Source organism: Lampris incognitus, chromosome 7 (assembly GCF_029633865.1).
Source record: "Lampris incognitus isolate fLamInc1 chromosome 7, fLamInc1.hap2, whole genome shotgun sequence".
Lineage (NCBI taxonomy): Eukaryota > Metazoa > Chordata > Actinopteri > Lampriformes > Lampridae > Lampris > Lampris incognitus.
In genome coordinates, this window is record NC_079217.1 from 59,622,724 (window position 1) to 59,636,856 (window position 14,133).

Below are 14,133 nucleotides of genomic sequence, written 5' to 3' on the forward strand. Positions count from 1 at the left end.
ATGTTCATAATCAGGCCTGATGCTGAAACCGTGCCGGCAACGACAGAGTCGTGTCAAAATCGGGCTGAATTCGTGTAGTCTGGTCCCGGCCATCAGATGAGTGGTGACACGTTTCTCCTACTAACTTTGTGTCCAGAATAACTGACGCAACTTTCTGGGATCTCGGGGTAGTTTTAACTTCTGAATATGTGGTGAGATAACTGGGTTTAACTGGACTTTTAAAACATGTCTGACGCTCATATTTACTTGCCCCATAAGACGCTGTTGTAAAGCTGAGGCCAGCGGTGGCCCCGTGTTCAAAACCTTGACAATGTGACAACGAAGTTGGTGAGAAAAATATCACAACTGATATGCACGATGGAAAACTAGAGAAATAAGACCCATGTTATAAAAGAAATAGAATTAGCATTTAAAATGGACATGTATTCACACACACACACACACACACACACACATAGTCACTCACTAGGAGCTGTGGTGGTAGCCCATAGCGAGGTGGGTCATGCTGAGGAAGCGATGTCTCAGAGCTTGGCTGGGGGTGATTCTCTTGGCAGCATCCAGGTTGAGCATTCTCTTGAGCAGATCAACAAATGCCCGGATGTCTTCCTCCTCGTGCTCGTCTGCCCCCTCAGGTCTGCACTGGATTTAGAGACCACACAAACCACAAGTCAGTCAAGTCAAAAGAAAATGCCTGGCTCATGTTAAAGGAGCAAAGTGACGGTTCTCAACTGAGTCATCACTTGTAGAATAAACCGGTACCAGCGGTACCACTTACCTCCAACAGGACATCAAGGGAGCCCAACCTAAACCTGCTGGGGCACCTGGGCGATTTCCCTGTGTCCCGGAAGTACTCCCATGGCAGCTAAAAGAAATAAACATGCGACAAGTCTTTGAAAGCTTTTCAACAGTTTCACTTGTTACTTATCTAATGTGTTTTCTGAGCGGCTGAAGCAGGAAGTTGTTATGATGCACTACCTTGAGCCTCCAGGTTTGATGTTTTGAGTCCCTGGTGAATAAACACCTCGTCCTCAAACCAGCATCCAACAAGTGATCTGCTGGCATGCCTTGTGTCGCCACAATGGCTCTCATCTGGAGAGACAACGCAACATCACGTTAACCCACCTTCAGCTTCAACAATGGGTTGTGAGATTCTGTCTGTGTGATGAAGCAGCTGGTGAGGGACATCAGGTGACTTACCATGTCAAATTCTTTCCAAGAAGGGTAGAGGTTTCTTCCCAAGAACATCGCTGCCATTACACAGCCAAGGGACCACATGTCTATTGCCTCTGAGATGGGGAGGCCCAAGACAACTTCTGGTGCCCTAAAGGTGGGGAGACAAGGACCAAAGACAGCAAACATTACCAAGGACCCACAAAACAAAATCACACATTTGTAGATGAATTCCCCCATCACCCCCACCTGTAATAAAAGACGGTGTAGGGAAGAGTGAAACTGCTTTTCCTAAGCTTGATATAGTTCTGTTTTCTCCATTTGTGTATCCGCTGTATGTCTTAACATGATTTTGTGATTGTGGTGTGCTGTCTTGGCCAGGTCTCCCTCAAAAAAATAGATTTTCAATCTCGAGAGACCTTCCTAGTCAAATAAGGTTAAATAAATAAATGAACAAAAATCAGTACTAAATGTGCTCACCAGCTGAGAATGATCAGCTCTAACATTTCTCCTCATCAGTATGGGAGAATAGCACAACTGTAGCTTCTGGTTTCCAGCAGAACTGCAGACACACTGCTGGACAGTTCAGGTCTCAGTACTACTCACCTGTAACCAATAGGCTGAAGGATGCTGCCACGCTGAACCTCAGAGGAGCGAACAGCCAGACCAAAATCAATCAGCTTCACCCTGAACGGCTGATTGACTTGGTCCACCAGCATGATGTTGTCTAGTTTCAGGTCTGTGTGAATCAGCCCGATGCTCTTCAGAGCTTTGAAGGCGGTGGCCAGCTGGAGACGGAGAGGCAGAAATAAGAGATGACTCTCCACACTCACACATTGGCAGAGTTTTGAATGTTGGGCACCGTGTCATATTCTGTCATTCATTTTCCTAGTAGATTCAAGGTGTGCAAGACGAACAACCCGAGAGTTTAACGTGTCACTGTACCTGTACTGTGATGGGACGAATCTCATTCAGAGACAGAGGTCTAAAGTGCGTCTGTCTCATGTAGTCGAGGAGACTCATGTGTAGCTGTTCAAACACCAGACACGTGAGTCCGCGATAGAAAAAGCCTTCATGGAAGCGGACGATGTTATGAGTGTCTGGATCAAGACTGCTGACTACTTTCAGCATGGCCAGCTGTGGATACACAAGTTAGAGAGGTTCATACAAAGCACTTATACCAAATATAAATACTTATACCAGCTGTTCACCTCATACATTTTGATGAGACAGGTTTTTTTTGTTTGTTTTGACATTTTTCCTTCTTTTGCTCCCTGGTTGTATTTGGCCGATTACCCCACACTTCCCGAGCCGTCCCCGTCACTGCTCCGCCCCCTCTGCCAATCCGGGGAGGGCTGCAGACTACCACATGCCCCCTCCAATACATGTGGAGTCGCCAGCCGGTTCTTTTCACCTGGCAGTAGCCCCGACCGACCAGAGGATGCGCTAGTGCAGTGACCAGGACACATACCCACATCCGGCTTCCCACCTGCAGACACGGCCCGTTGTGTCTGTAGGGACGCCCGACCAAGCCGGAGGTAACACGGGGATTCGAAGCGGCGATCCCCGTGTTAGTAGGCAACGGAATAGACCACTACGCCACCCGGCGCCCCTGAGACTAAATATTTTAGCAACAAAAACAGACGTTAAAACAACGTTTTAGTCAGCCTGCTCATTATTTTGTAGGCTGCAGTCTTTACCTCCTTCTCAGCCTCCACAGCATACTTGCTCTTAGTTTTTAGGATCTTAACAGCCACGGTCTCTTTTGTGGGTAGTTTGAGACACTGGGCCACTTGTCCAAAGCAGCCCTCTCCTAGGAAGCTCTGCAGCAGGTAGTAGGAAGTACTGCTGGGCAGAACATAATACTGAAATTCCTTCACGTCTGAGCTGGATTTCTCTGATGAAACTCATTCTGGTTTCATAAATCAAACAATCTGCAGTTTACACGTTATACGTCTTCACTCGTTCACCTCCACATGCGAAATGGTCAGTTTCCACATGAGCCGGCTTTATATAGGCTGTCTCACTAATTCTAGAATCCATCCATCAAAAGAATTCCGGAACCTGTCAGCAAGAAAATACAACCAGGGACCAATAATGCAGATATATGAAATGAACAACTATTGACAATGAGCTGCTAAATTATTTAATAATTGCTGCTCATATTGTTTGTTTGTTTGTTTTGTTGTGGTTTTTTTTGTTTTTTTGTTGTTTTGGTTCAGTTTTTCTGACATTAAAACATAATATTTCACCACAATGATAGAAAGATAGATAGATAGATAGATAGATAGATAGATAGATAGATAGATAGATAGATAGATAGATAGATAGATAGATAGATAGATAGATAGATAGATAGATAGATAGATAGATAGATAGATAGATAGATAGATAGATAGGTAGGTAGGTAGATAGATAGATGCCTAATTGTCCTTACTTAATGAATTTTGTTACCACACAGTCTGTGCAGCCAAATACAAGTTCATCACATCAGAAAACAAGTTTATCTTCATACTTACACATACAGTATGTGTATTGGGGGGGGGGGATTTTGTCCTTCTTTTTCTCCCTAATTGTATTTGGCCGATTATCTAATTTATCTTTGGTCAGTTATCTAACTGTATCTAACTATGGACGTATGTATTATGTATACAGTATGTCACATACTGTATACATAATACATACGTCCATAGTTAGATACAGTTACACAGCTGTTACACACAACAGATGTGTAACTGTATTAATGGCCATGCACAGTTATATGTTGTATGTTGTGTGTAACACAACATGTAACTGTGCATGGCCATTAATGAGACACATGGACGAGCGTTGTCACCGGGGTACTTTATTTAAAGCTGCTGTGGCAAAGGGGACAGAACTTCAGTCAAAGCAGGCTTTTTCCCCCCAGGATGTCGGCCTTTATCTGCTAGCAGATGGGAGGAATGTGAAGAACGGGTTGAGGGGCATCAACAGCTCACGCTGCATCAACAGCAGCATCCCATCCCAGATACCAAGTTACAGCAGCCACCCTGCCTACCTTGTTATACAGCAAGAGCTCTACAGCCACCACACAGAGACGCACCCACAAGAACGGCCTGACGCCAAAAACTACTCCTGTATGTCTCTCTCTCTCTCTCTCTCTCTCTCTCTCTCTCTCTCTCTCTCTCTCTCTCTCTCTCTCTCTCTCTCACTCACTCACTCACTCACTCACACACAGACACGCACACGTTTCCTAATTTTGTTGGATAAATGTTTCAAATCCACAATTTCTTTGGGTCCAAGTCGTGTCTCCTCCTCTAAACATCAAGCATGGGAAACAGAAAAGGGAATTCTTAAGCTCCACTTGCCGTTAGCCAGTTCTTTCGTTGAAACCAAGTAACACAAACTTAGATTTTGTCATTTGCCCTTTTGTGTTATTTGGACATCGTTTGGACGCTGTTACACCAGTCTTTTCGCTTTCAATTTTTCCTCTAAAGACACTGAAGAAAATGGATGATAAATTAAATATCCACCTCCTTCATGCTAACACTCACACACATGCACAGAATAGTCAACAAACTTTCACCTGCACCTACCAGCAATCGGGTGAAACGTTTCAAGTTGTACACATCAAGTTACGTCCACAATTATGAGGACTCATCCTCATAACATGCCATTGTCAATAGCACGCGCCAACAAACAGGAAATTGGTATGACCGCTGCAGTACAAACCGGAAGTCAGTGGACTACAGCTATGCACAGAGCCTAGTGGGAAGCCGGATGTGGGTATGTGTCCTGGTCGCTGCACTAGCGCCTCCTCTGGTCGATCGAGGATCCTGTTCGGGGGGAAGGGGAAACTGGGGGGAATAGCGTGATCCTCTCACACGCTACGTCCCCCTGGTGAAACTCCTCACTGTCAGGTGAAAAGAAGCGGCTGGCGACTCCACATGTATCGGAGGAGGCAAGTGGTAGTCTGCAGCCCTCCCCGGATCGGCAGAGGGGGTGGAGCAGAAGAGTGGGGTAATTGACTGGATACAATTTCGGAGAAAAAGGGGGGGGAAATCCAAAAAAATAAAATCCCCAAGTAAGGCGAAAGAGAAAGCTTATGCTCAGACTATGGAAATACTACAATCCCATTTCTCCCTGTAACCCACTGTGATATCTGAAAGATATGGCTTTCACAAAAGAAATCAAGTGGAGAGGAGACAACAGCACAGTATATCGCAGATCTGAAAAAATAAACTGTCAGAGCACTGTGAGTTTTGAGCTTATCTGCAGGATGCATTGAGGGACAGGTTGGTCTGCGGCCTCAACACCAAGTATATACAGAAGAGACTACTAAAAGAAGCTGCCCTTACCTACCAGAAAGCGGTGGAAATCGCCATCTCTATAGAGACGGTGGCAAGGGAGTCCCAGCCGCTTTCCAGCTCCATGAAGGTGAATGCCACATCCCTCATCAACTCCAGGGAGGACATGCACCCGGAGTGGTAGTTCAAATCATACTGAAAGTGACTGCTTCTACAAAGATCAGATCTGCCACCGCCCTGATAAGAAAGGCCACCTTTCACGCACATGCAAAGAGAGAAGCAGGGAAATAAAGCAGCAAACACAGTGAGGGAGAAAAAGGAAAAGGAAGGAAAATTCAAAGACAGGTTAATAAGCTGGACACTAGTGCTGAGCCGAGTGACACTGATACGACACTCAGACGCTGAATTAGCCCTGAACATGGTAGATGTAGCTAATGATGGGATGTGGAGAAGAAATGTCATACAGCGGGACAATCCAGCCTCTTCTGCAATCTGGGTCAGGCCAGAAATAGAGGGGCAAACAGCAGAGATGGATCTAGACACTGGGGCAGCAGTCTCCCTTATTTCAGAGAAGCTGAAAGTGCCTACAACAGCTCTTGGTGATTTCCCCAGTTCAGTGAATGGGCCAACCCCATCGTGCCAATCACAAAGAAAAAGGGGGTGTGTGCATCTGCAGGGATTTTAAAGTAACCATCAACCCCATCCTCTGTGCTGAACATTATCCCATCCCCCAGATAGAGGACTTGTTTGCTTCTTTAGCGGGGCACTAGGGTTTCAGCAAACTTGATCTCTCAGGTGCCAGTCCGGGAGAGCTCCCACAAATACCTCACCATCACAACATACAAGGGAATGTTCCGTTACAACCGGCTGCCTTTAGGAATAACGTCAGCGCCCTCTGTCTTCCAGCGAGTCATGACCAAGTTGTTCAGGGGATCCTCAATGTGCACTCTTTTCTGGATCACGCCCTAGTAACTGAATGTGATGACACTGATCACCTGAAAAACAGTGCTGAGTCGCTTGGAGAAACTTGACCTCTGGGTGCAGCATGAAAAGTGTGAGTTTTTAAAAAGCTCACTGGAATACCTGGGACATATCGATGCCACAGGCCTCCACAAATCCCCAGAGGCCCCTGCCCCAATGAATGTAAGCCAGTGCCGCTCTTTTCTGGGATTAATAAACTATTATGGCAGATTTGTTCCAAACATGGCAACAAAACTCAGCCCCTTGCAAGCATTGCTACACAAGGGGGCACAATGGAAATGGTCTCTGGAGTGCGAAAAAGTGTTCTGTATGGCAAAAGAACAGCTCCTCTCAGAGAGAGTACTGACTCATTATGATCCCCAACTGCAGATCAGACTAGCATGTGATGCCTCGCCTTATGGCATGGGCATGGTGTTTTCTCATATGATGTCTGATGGTCAAGAGAGACACATGGCGTTCACCTCCAGAACCTTGAGCAAAGCAGAGCAAAACTATGCTCAAATCGAAGGGGAAGCCCTTGAAATATTTGGTGTATGCAAATTTCCTGCATATCTGTATGGGTGTCATTTCACCCTACTTACTGGCCACCGGCCACTGACAACAATATTAAGCCCCAGCAAAGCTATTCCGTCTGTCTATGGCAGCTGCTAGGCTTCAACGATGGGCCCTTGTATTAACAGCTCACAACTACACGATTCAGTACAGGAATGATCATGGCACGTGATCACATGTGATCATGGCAGTGCGGATGGCCTGTCATGCCTGCTGCTGCAGGTAGCACACAAGGACAGACCAGGTTCAGTGGATACAGTGGTGATACAGCACCTGGACTCCCTGCCTGTATTCTTCACAGACATTCACAAAGAAACAAGGTATGACCCAGTGCTCTCTCAAGTGGTGGACATGATTTTGTCAGGGCAGTTTCCTGTGGTGAAAGGGCAGGACACTGCCTTGACACCCTTTTACTTAAGGAAAGATAAGCTCACAGTGGTCCAGGGGTACCTTCTGTGGGGCAACCGGGTAAATGTGCCCCCAAAATTGAGACAATTACTGAAAGAGCTGCATCTGGGGCACCCGGGAGTGGTTAAAATGAAAGCCATTGGTCGTAGTTACATCTGGTGGCCGGGGATTGACGCTCAGATTGAACAGCAGGCCAAAGTGTTTCGTTCATGTCAATGCAGCCAGAAGTCTCCCAGTCTCTCCCCACTGCATTCATGGCCATTGCTGGGGACGCCATGGCAGAGAATCCATGTGGAATTTGCTGGTCCTTTGGATGGACGTATGTTTCTGGTTGTGGTGGATACTCACTCTTAAGCAGCTGGAAGTGCAGCTGATGGAATCTGCCACAACCTCGAGCTCACCATGCAAGCAGAGGACTGGGACTCCCCACTTCCCAAAGACATGGAGACTAAGTGGACTAGATGGAGGAAGTCGCTCCAAGACTTAGAGGCGCTCCAAATACTGTGCCCTTACACATCTTTCTCCACCACAGGCACACAAAGAAGAGAATTCTGCGTCTTCGCAGACGCATCAGTGAAAGCGATTGCAGCTGTAGCCTACATCAAGGTGATAAGCCAAAAAGAACAAACTGAAGTTGGTTTCGTCTTTGGAAACGCGACGTTGGCCCCCAGGCCTGGCCTAACGATCCCAAGACTGGAACTGTCTGCGGCTGTACTCGCAGTGGAGCTCGCCGAGCTGATAGTCACATAGATGGATGTGACATTTGACAACATACTACACGGACAGCAATATTGTACTAGAATACATCCACAACCAGTCAAGGAGATTCTATGTGCATAACAGGATTCAGCGTATCCGTCATCATCCTGTCCTAGCCAATGGAAGTACGTCTGTTCCAACCTGAATTCTGCCGACATTAGATCAAGATCGGTGCCACCAGCCATCCTTAGCAGCACAACGTGACTTACAGGACCAGATTTTCTTCGGAACACATCTTTTTATCCATATGAGCCACAAGAGATTTACGACCTCATCGACCCTGCCTCTGACACTAAGGTGCATCCTCAGGTGACTACAAATCTCACGCATGTTTCCAGAGGTGTGGTACACCCTCAACGCTTTGAATGCTTCTCCATGTTTAGCACTCTTGTCACTGCTGTGGCTCACCTGATCTAAGTAGCTCGCACCTTCACATTACATTACATTACAGTCATTTAGCCGACGCTTTTATCCAAAGCAACTTACAATAAGTGCATCATTTAACGTAGGAAATCAGGAGAACTACTAGTCATCAGATGTCATAAGTGCATCTAAACAAGCATCTAAGAGCAAAACCAGTGCTAAAGTAAAAACGCAAGAAAGAGATTTTTTTTTAATGAGTGAATACAATAAATGCTGAGAACAAGTAACAGGGTAGTAGTTCTTGACGAAGTGAGGTTTCAACCTGATGGGCAGCGACTCTGCTGTCCTGACATCAGTGGGGAGTTCATTCCACCACTGTGGGGCCAGGACAGAAAAGGGCCTTGACTGGGTCGATCGGCAGCAGGGGCCTCTGAGCGACGGGGCAACCAGGCGTCCCGAGGCAGCAGAGCGAAGTGGTCGGGCGGGGGTGTAGGGCTTGACCATGGCCTGGAGATAGGAAGGAGCTGTTCCTTTCACTGCCCTGTAGGCTAGCACCAGAGTCTTAAACTGGATGCGAGCAGCTACTGGGAGCCAGTGTAGGGACATGAGAAGGGGAGTTGTGTAGGAGAACACCAGACGAGCTGCAGCTTTCTGAACAAGTTCCAGAGCTCTGATGGCCGACGCCGGGTCGCCAGCAAGGAGGGAGTTTCTGTAGTCCAGCCGGGAGATGACCAGAGCCTGGATGAGCACCTGTGCCATCTCGTCGGTGAGGAATGGGCGAATCCCCCTGATGTTATAGACCCGCTTTGTCCAAGACAAATGTCACGGGTGGCACATCTGTCGTCCTACAGAGGAAGAGCTGATAAAGGCCAAAGTGTGGATTGTGAAGAGCGTCCAGAATGAGTGCTACGCAGAAGAGCTCAGGTGCATAGCCTCGGGGTCCAACATCTCACCCTCCCTGAGCCTGTGGAAGTTGCACCCCGTCATAGACCATGACACACTTCTGAGAATAATAAGTCGCATAGGACGGTCGAGATTGGCCATGGACGAGAGTCACTCTATGATCATTCCTCGCCAGCACCATCTGGCAGCCCTTCTGGTGCACCATTATCATGAAGCCGTGAAACACCAGGGGAGGCATTTCACTGAGGGTGCTATTCGAGCTGCTGGATTCTAGCTGGTAGGTGCAAAATGCGGTATCAGTAGTCTACTTTTGAAATGTATCACCTGTACGAAGCTGCAGGGAAAAACAGAACATCAGGAGATGGCAGACCTACCATCCGAACAACCGTAAGTAGCACCTCCCCTCACCTACGTAGGTGTCGATGTGTTTGGGCCGTGGGACATTGTGTCACGTCGCACAAGAGGAGGACATTTCAACTCTAAACGGTGGGCTATGATGTTCTCATGCATGTGTTCGAGGGCAGTACATATTGAAGTGATCGAGGCAGTTAGTGCCAGACGCTTCATCGATGCTTTAAGAGGGTTCTTCACAGTCTGGGGCCCTGCAAAACATACGATCTGACTGTGGCACAAACTTTGTCGGCGCCTCCATAGAGCTGCAGATGGACAATACAAGTCTGAGCTTCAATAATGTGGAGAAGTACCTGAGCACAGAGAACTGCACCTGGGTGTTTAATACATCCCACGCGTCCCACATGGGTGGTGTGTGGGAACGTATGATTGGCATCGCCTGTCATGTTTTGGACTGCATGAATGATGCTTGACCAGAAATAATCCCGTCTGACACACTAAGTTCTGATCAGTGGCACCGGCAGCCGTAATCCTGTACGCACCTTGCGCTATTAGCCAGCGACTTTAACACCAATCATCGGCCTTCAAATGTATTTGCGTCAAACGGCGTGAGTGGCCAAAAAAAAAAAAAAAAGCGAACAAAATCTTTAAAAAAATGTACACACGGTGCGTACAGGATTATGGCTGCCGGCGCCACTGGTTCTGATAACACCATGGCTGAAGTAGCAGCAATCATGAACACCAGACCTCTCATCCCAGTGGCATTGGATCCAGAATCACTCTCATTCTCACCCCAGCAATGCTCATGACCCTCAAAACAGGGTCTGCACCTCCTCCTGCTCCGGGACACGTCAAAGAAGCAGATCTCTTCAAAGATGAGTGGAAATGGGTTCAAAGCCTGGCTGACACCTTTTGGAACAGGTGGAGGCACAAATACCTCAAAACGTTACAGCTTCACCACAAGCGGCAAGGGAAAAGGTCAAACCTTCAAGAAGGGGACATCGTTCTTCTGAAAGACAATCAGGTGAGAAGAAATGAATGGCCCATGGCCGTCATCACAAAAACTTTTCCAGGAGGATATTGCGGAAAGTTTAAGCACAAGTCGTCAAAGGTGGAACTAAAAATACTTTCTCTCGTCCTATTATGGAAGTAGTCCTGCTTCTGTCTCCAAAGACTGGTTCTTGTTTGTTAACGTGGGCAGTGGCACCCCCAGAAATTTGTCATAGGGGTGGCCAAATGGGGCCACTGAAAATCTTGGGGTGGCACACCAAAACCAAAAGGCATGACTGCATTTCAGGAATTCTGTTATGCTGTTGTAGTATACTGTATTGGCTAGTTGAAAACTGTCAATATGAGAGTAATGCATGTGGGCTCTTTAGGTATGACAAGTAGGTTGTACATTTAGGCAATGTTCCTTGTGTTTTGGTGCTCTTGGGTAAACGCAGCTGTAGGACGAAGCAGCATTTATCTTTAAGATATCAATAAGGTAATGAATTGGGGTAAGTTACAAATTTATTGTTCGTACCATATTGTTTTTCGATTTCTTAAAGATCACTTTCATGTTAGTAAGCTAACATATGATAGATGAGGTAAATATTGATTGTCATATCTAAACCGTTTTTGATGGTTTATTGAGCACTATTTGGGGAAAAATGTATACACATTATTGAACATAGATCATTTTAGTATTTAAAATACGAGTGGACGGGATAATTGATTGGATAAGCTTTACTGCCTCGCGAAACATTGCGGGGTATATGCGAGCCATGGCGCATGTAGCAGACCCAAAAAGCACTTCTTATATGATGTAATTTATGGAGTCGAGGAGTCGATTCCATCGATTCTCATATTCTAAACCAGAGTCGGAGTCGATTCCAAAAACTTGAGAGTCGTGCACCCCTATAGCAAGCTAGAAACAGAAGCTGCTCAGCTGCTGTCAGAGGCAGACTGTGCATGAGGGAGGGAGTGTGACGCAGTGATGTACGATCGAAAGCGGCTGGCTGCCTGGCTACGCATTTTCTTTGACATGAATTATTATGAAAAATATACATTGTTGATTTAAATGAACAGCACCTAATGTAAAATATCAGATAGAAGCATATTATGCATATTCTGCATATGCGACTCGTGGCTGGGGAGGGCCAGGGGGGGGCAGGGATAGTATCAGGGTGGCCGTGGCCACCCCTGGCCACCTCTTGAGGGCACCACTGAACATGGGATCTGTAAAGATCCCAAGCATGGAGTGTTCTGCCCCTACAAAGGTAGCTTAATATGTTTAAATTGTTTATTTTGTGTAGTAGTACCACCCTGCGGTAGTTCATGTACAAGGTCGTTTCTTGCTTGTTTAATTCCTGTGTGAGACAGACTTTAGCAACCGTGCTTCCGGAAGTAAACTCATTGTTCACCATATGCACTGCCATCGGTCATCAGCTCTTCAGTTTAAACGCCGTTCTTCTATATTCTGCTCCTTTCACAAGATTCTCAGTAAACTTCATACAAATCGATACCCTTGCTGTGGAGTTTTCTTGGGAGTGTTTTTCTGGTTGGATAGTTAGCGTCATCGGCTAACGAGGCCTACACAGTCATTTCCAAGCAAATGAAATTAATGCTGCGTCCCAGGCACCTTCAGAAATAGGGAAATATCTGATATCCCATTTGAAATAGTATGATGGAAGTGAGTCCCGGCTTGAATTCAGCATGTCACCAATCTTAATCCATGCAGTGTTTAGTAATTTGCATTTTTGTGTTAACTATAATGTTTGGCAGAGATAGAAAGAATGAAAAGAAAGGGACAGGTGAACATTCAGTGGTTTTTAGCCAAAAATACATCCAGCCAGCCAGCCGGCCAACATTAGTCAGAGCAGTATCAGAGCAGAGAGAGAGAGCAACAGAATCCAGCAGGAGTCAGCCAAGAGCAGGGCAACTCCAACTGCTCTTCACCAGGCCAGATACATTTAGGCACAGCAAGATAATGACAACAGGTAAAAAAATAACTGCATTCTATATAACATGACACTGAAGTCCACAAATGGACATACTGATGTGAGATTATTTAAGCAAATGCCTGATTTCTTGTACCTTATGGTGGCTAGGCTGAGCAGTGCATGCCCATGTCTACCAGAGCTTTCACTGAATGTTTCAAGCATTGAGTTGTTTCCTAAATTTTTTTACTAATAGTTGTGATGGTATAGTTGTTAGATGGCATGGTTTTAGCTGAATACAAGCATAGGTTTTTGTGACGTGTATTTGTCTTTTAGCTACAAACTTGGATGACTCGGATTCAGATGAAGACAGCCAGAGTGAGGTGGGAGCAGAACCATCGTCTCCAGAACCTCTCGTCTCAGAGTCAGCAAGCAGTTATGCTGCTGCTGTAAGACCTGCTGGCAAGCTATTGTTTTCATACCGCTATTTTAGTGAGCGGAATATAAATTAGATAGGATACTTCTGGATCAACGTTTAGGTAATTACTGTTTGTGTATGTCATGATAACAGTCGGGTTATGGAAAAGGACGTGCATTAAAATTTGAGTAAGAGTTAAGTAAGTCTTATTTCATTGGCTTCTTTCCAGACATTTCCCGGTATGTTTTCTATGCACCCTAGTTTAAAATGAAATAAATATGAAAATTCAGAATGTTTCTTTCTTTTCTAAGCTTTTTTTTAAGTACACAATGAGCTTGAACAAGGCACAATTTGCAAAATATATTCAGTGATGTCGGTCTTTGCTCAAAGCTATAGAGCCAACAGCAAACAAGGAATGACCGGTGAAATGTTTAAACACCTCACTGAATAAAGAATTGTGCATGGATGTTGGACATATTCTTGGCCCCTCTGTGTAGAACGTGGCCCCTTTTGCTGGTAATTCATATAATTTGTCCAACTCCAGGTATAATTTCATGTGGTTATTGTTAATATACATAAAAGTCTGTTGTACCAGTCGCTATTTTAGTTGGATTACATAACTTGATTTGTTGTCTATTGATGTCCTTGTGTACCTTGTACCTTGTCCTTGTGTACCTGCCTTGCTGTGGCGGAGAGGCTTGCACGTCCTTACGATCCCGAGAGCTATGCCAGCGGGGGACTAGTGCCCCTGGCAGGTGCAACCAAGATGGACAGTCTTAAACACTGACCCCTTATAGTATCTTATCTGAAAACACAGTCCTCCCTATAACTGGTGGGAAGTGTACCTCTATTCTGTCTCTCTGAGCATCTGGGTTCAGGGGCACATTCACTGTCTACATCTGACTCATCACTCTCATCTGACCCTTCTTCTGATGTTGCCCCCATCACCACTACCTCTTTTTGAGCTAGTATATCCTCTGGTACTACTTGGTCTACTACTCCATACCCCACTACTGTGTTT

At 45.9% G+C, this 14,133-nt stretch overlaps 1 protein-coding gene across 1 annotated transcript; it reads right to left on the reverse strand.

The window, feature by feature from the left end:
• Window positions 1-465: 465 nt before the first annotated feature.
• On the reverse strand, window positions 466-5,624 carry LOC130115292 (homeodomain-interacting protein kinase 1-like). Its single transcript, XM_056282901.1, has 7 exons — window positions 5,512-5,624; window positions 2,871-3,015; window positions 2,116-2,307; window positions 1,777-1,958; window positions 1,198-1,321; window positions 776-862; window positions 466-639 (listed from the first exon to the last, which is right to left on the reverse strand). Exons 1-7 carry the CDS (start codon window positions 5,622-5,624, stop codon window positions 466-468), a joined length of 1,017 nt encoding a protein of 338 aa, XP_056138876.1.
• Window positions 5,625-14,133: the final 8,509 nt, after the last annotated feature.

Coding starts and splice junctions, on each gene's coding strand:
- LOC130115292 (XM_056282901.1), bottom strand. CDS start 5,624: ATGTCCTCCCTGGAGTTGATGAGGGATGTGGCATTCACCTTCATGGAG. Junction 1,959..2,115: donor TTCGTCCCATCACAGTACAG/GTACAGTGACAC, acceptor CTCCGTCTCCAG/CTGGCCACCGCCTTCAAAGC. Junction 640..775: donor CCCTTGATGTCCTGTTGGAG/GTAAGTGGTACC, acceptor CTCTAAATCCAG/TGCAGACCTGAGGGGGCAGA.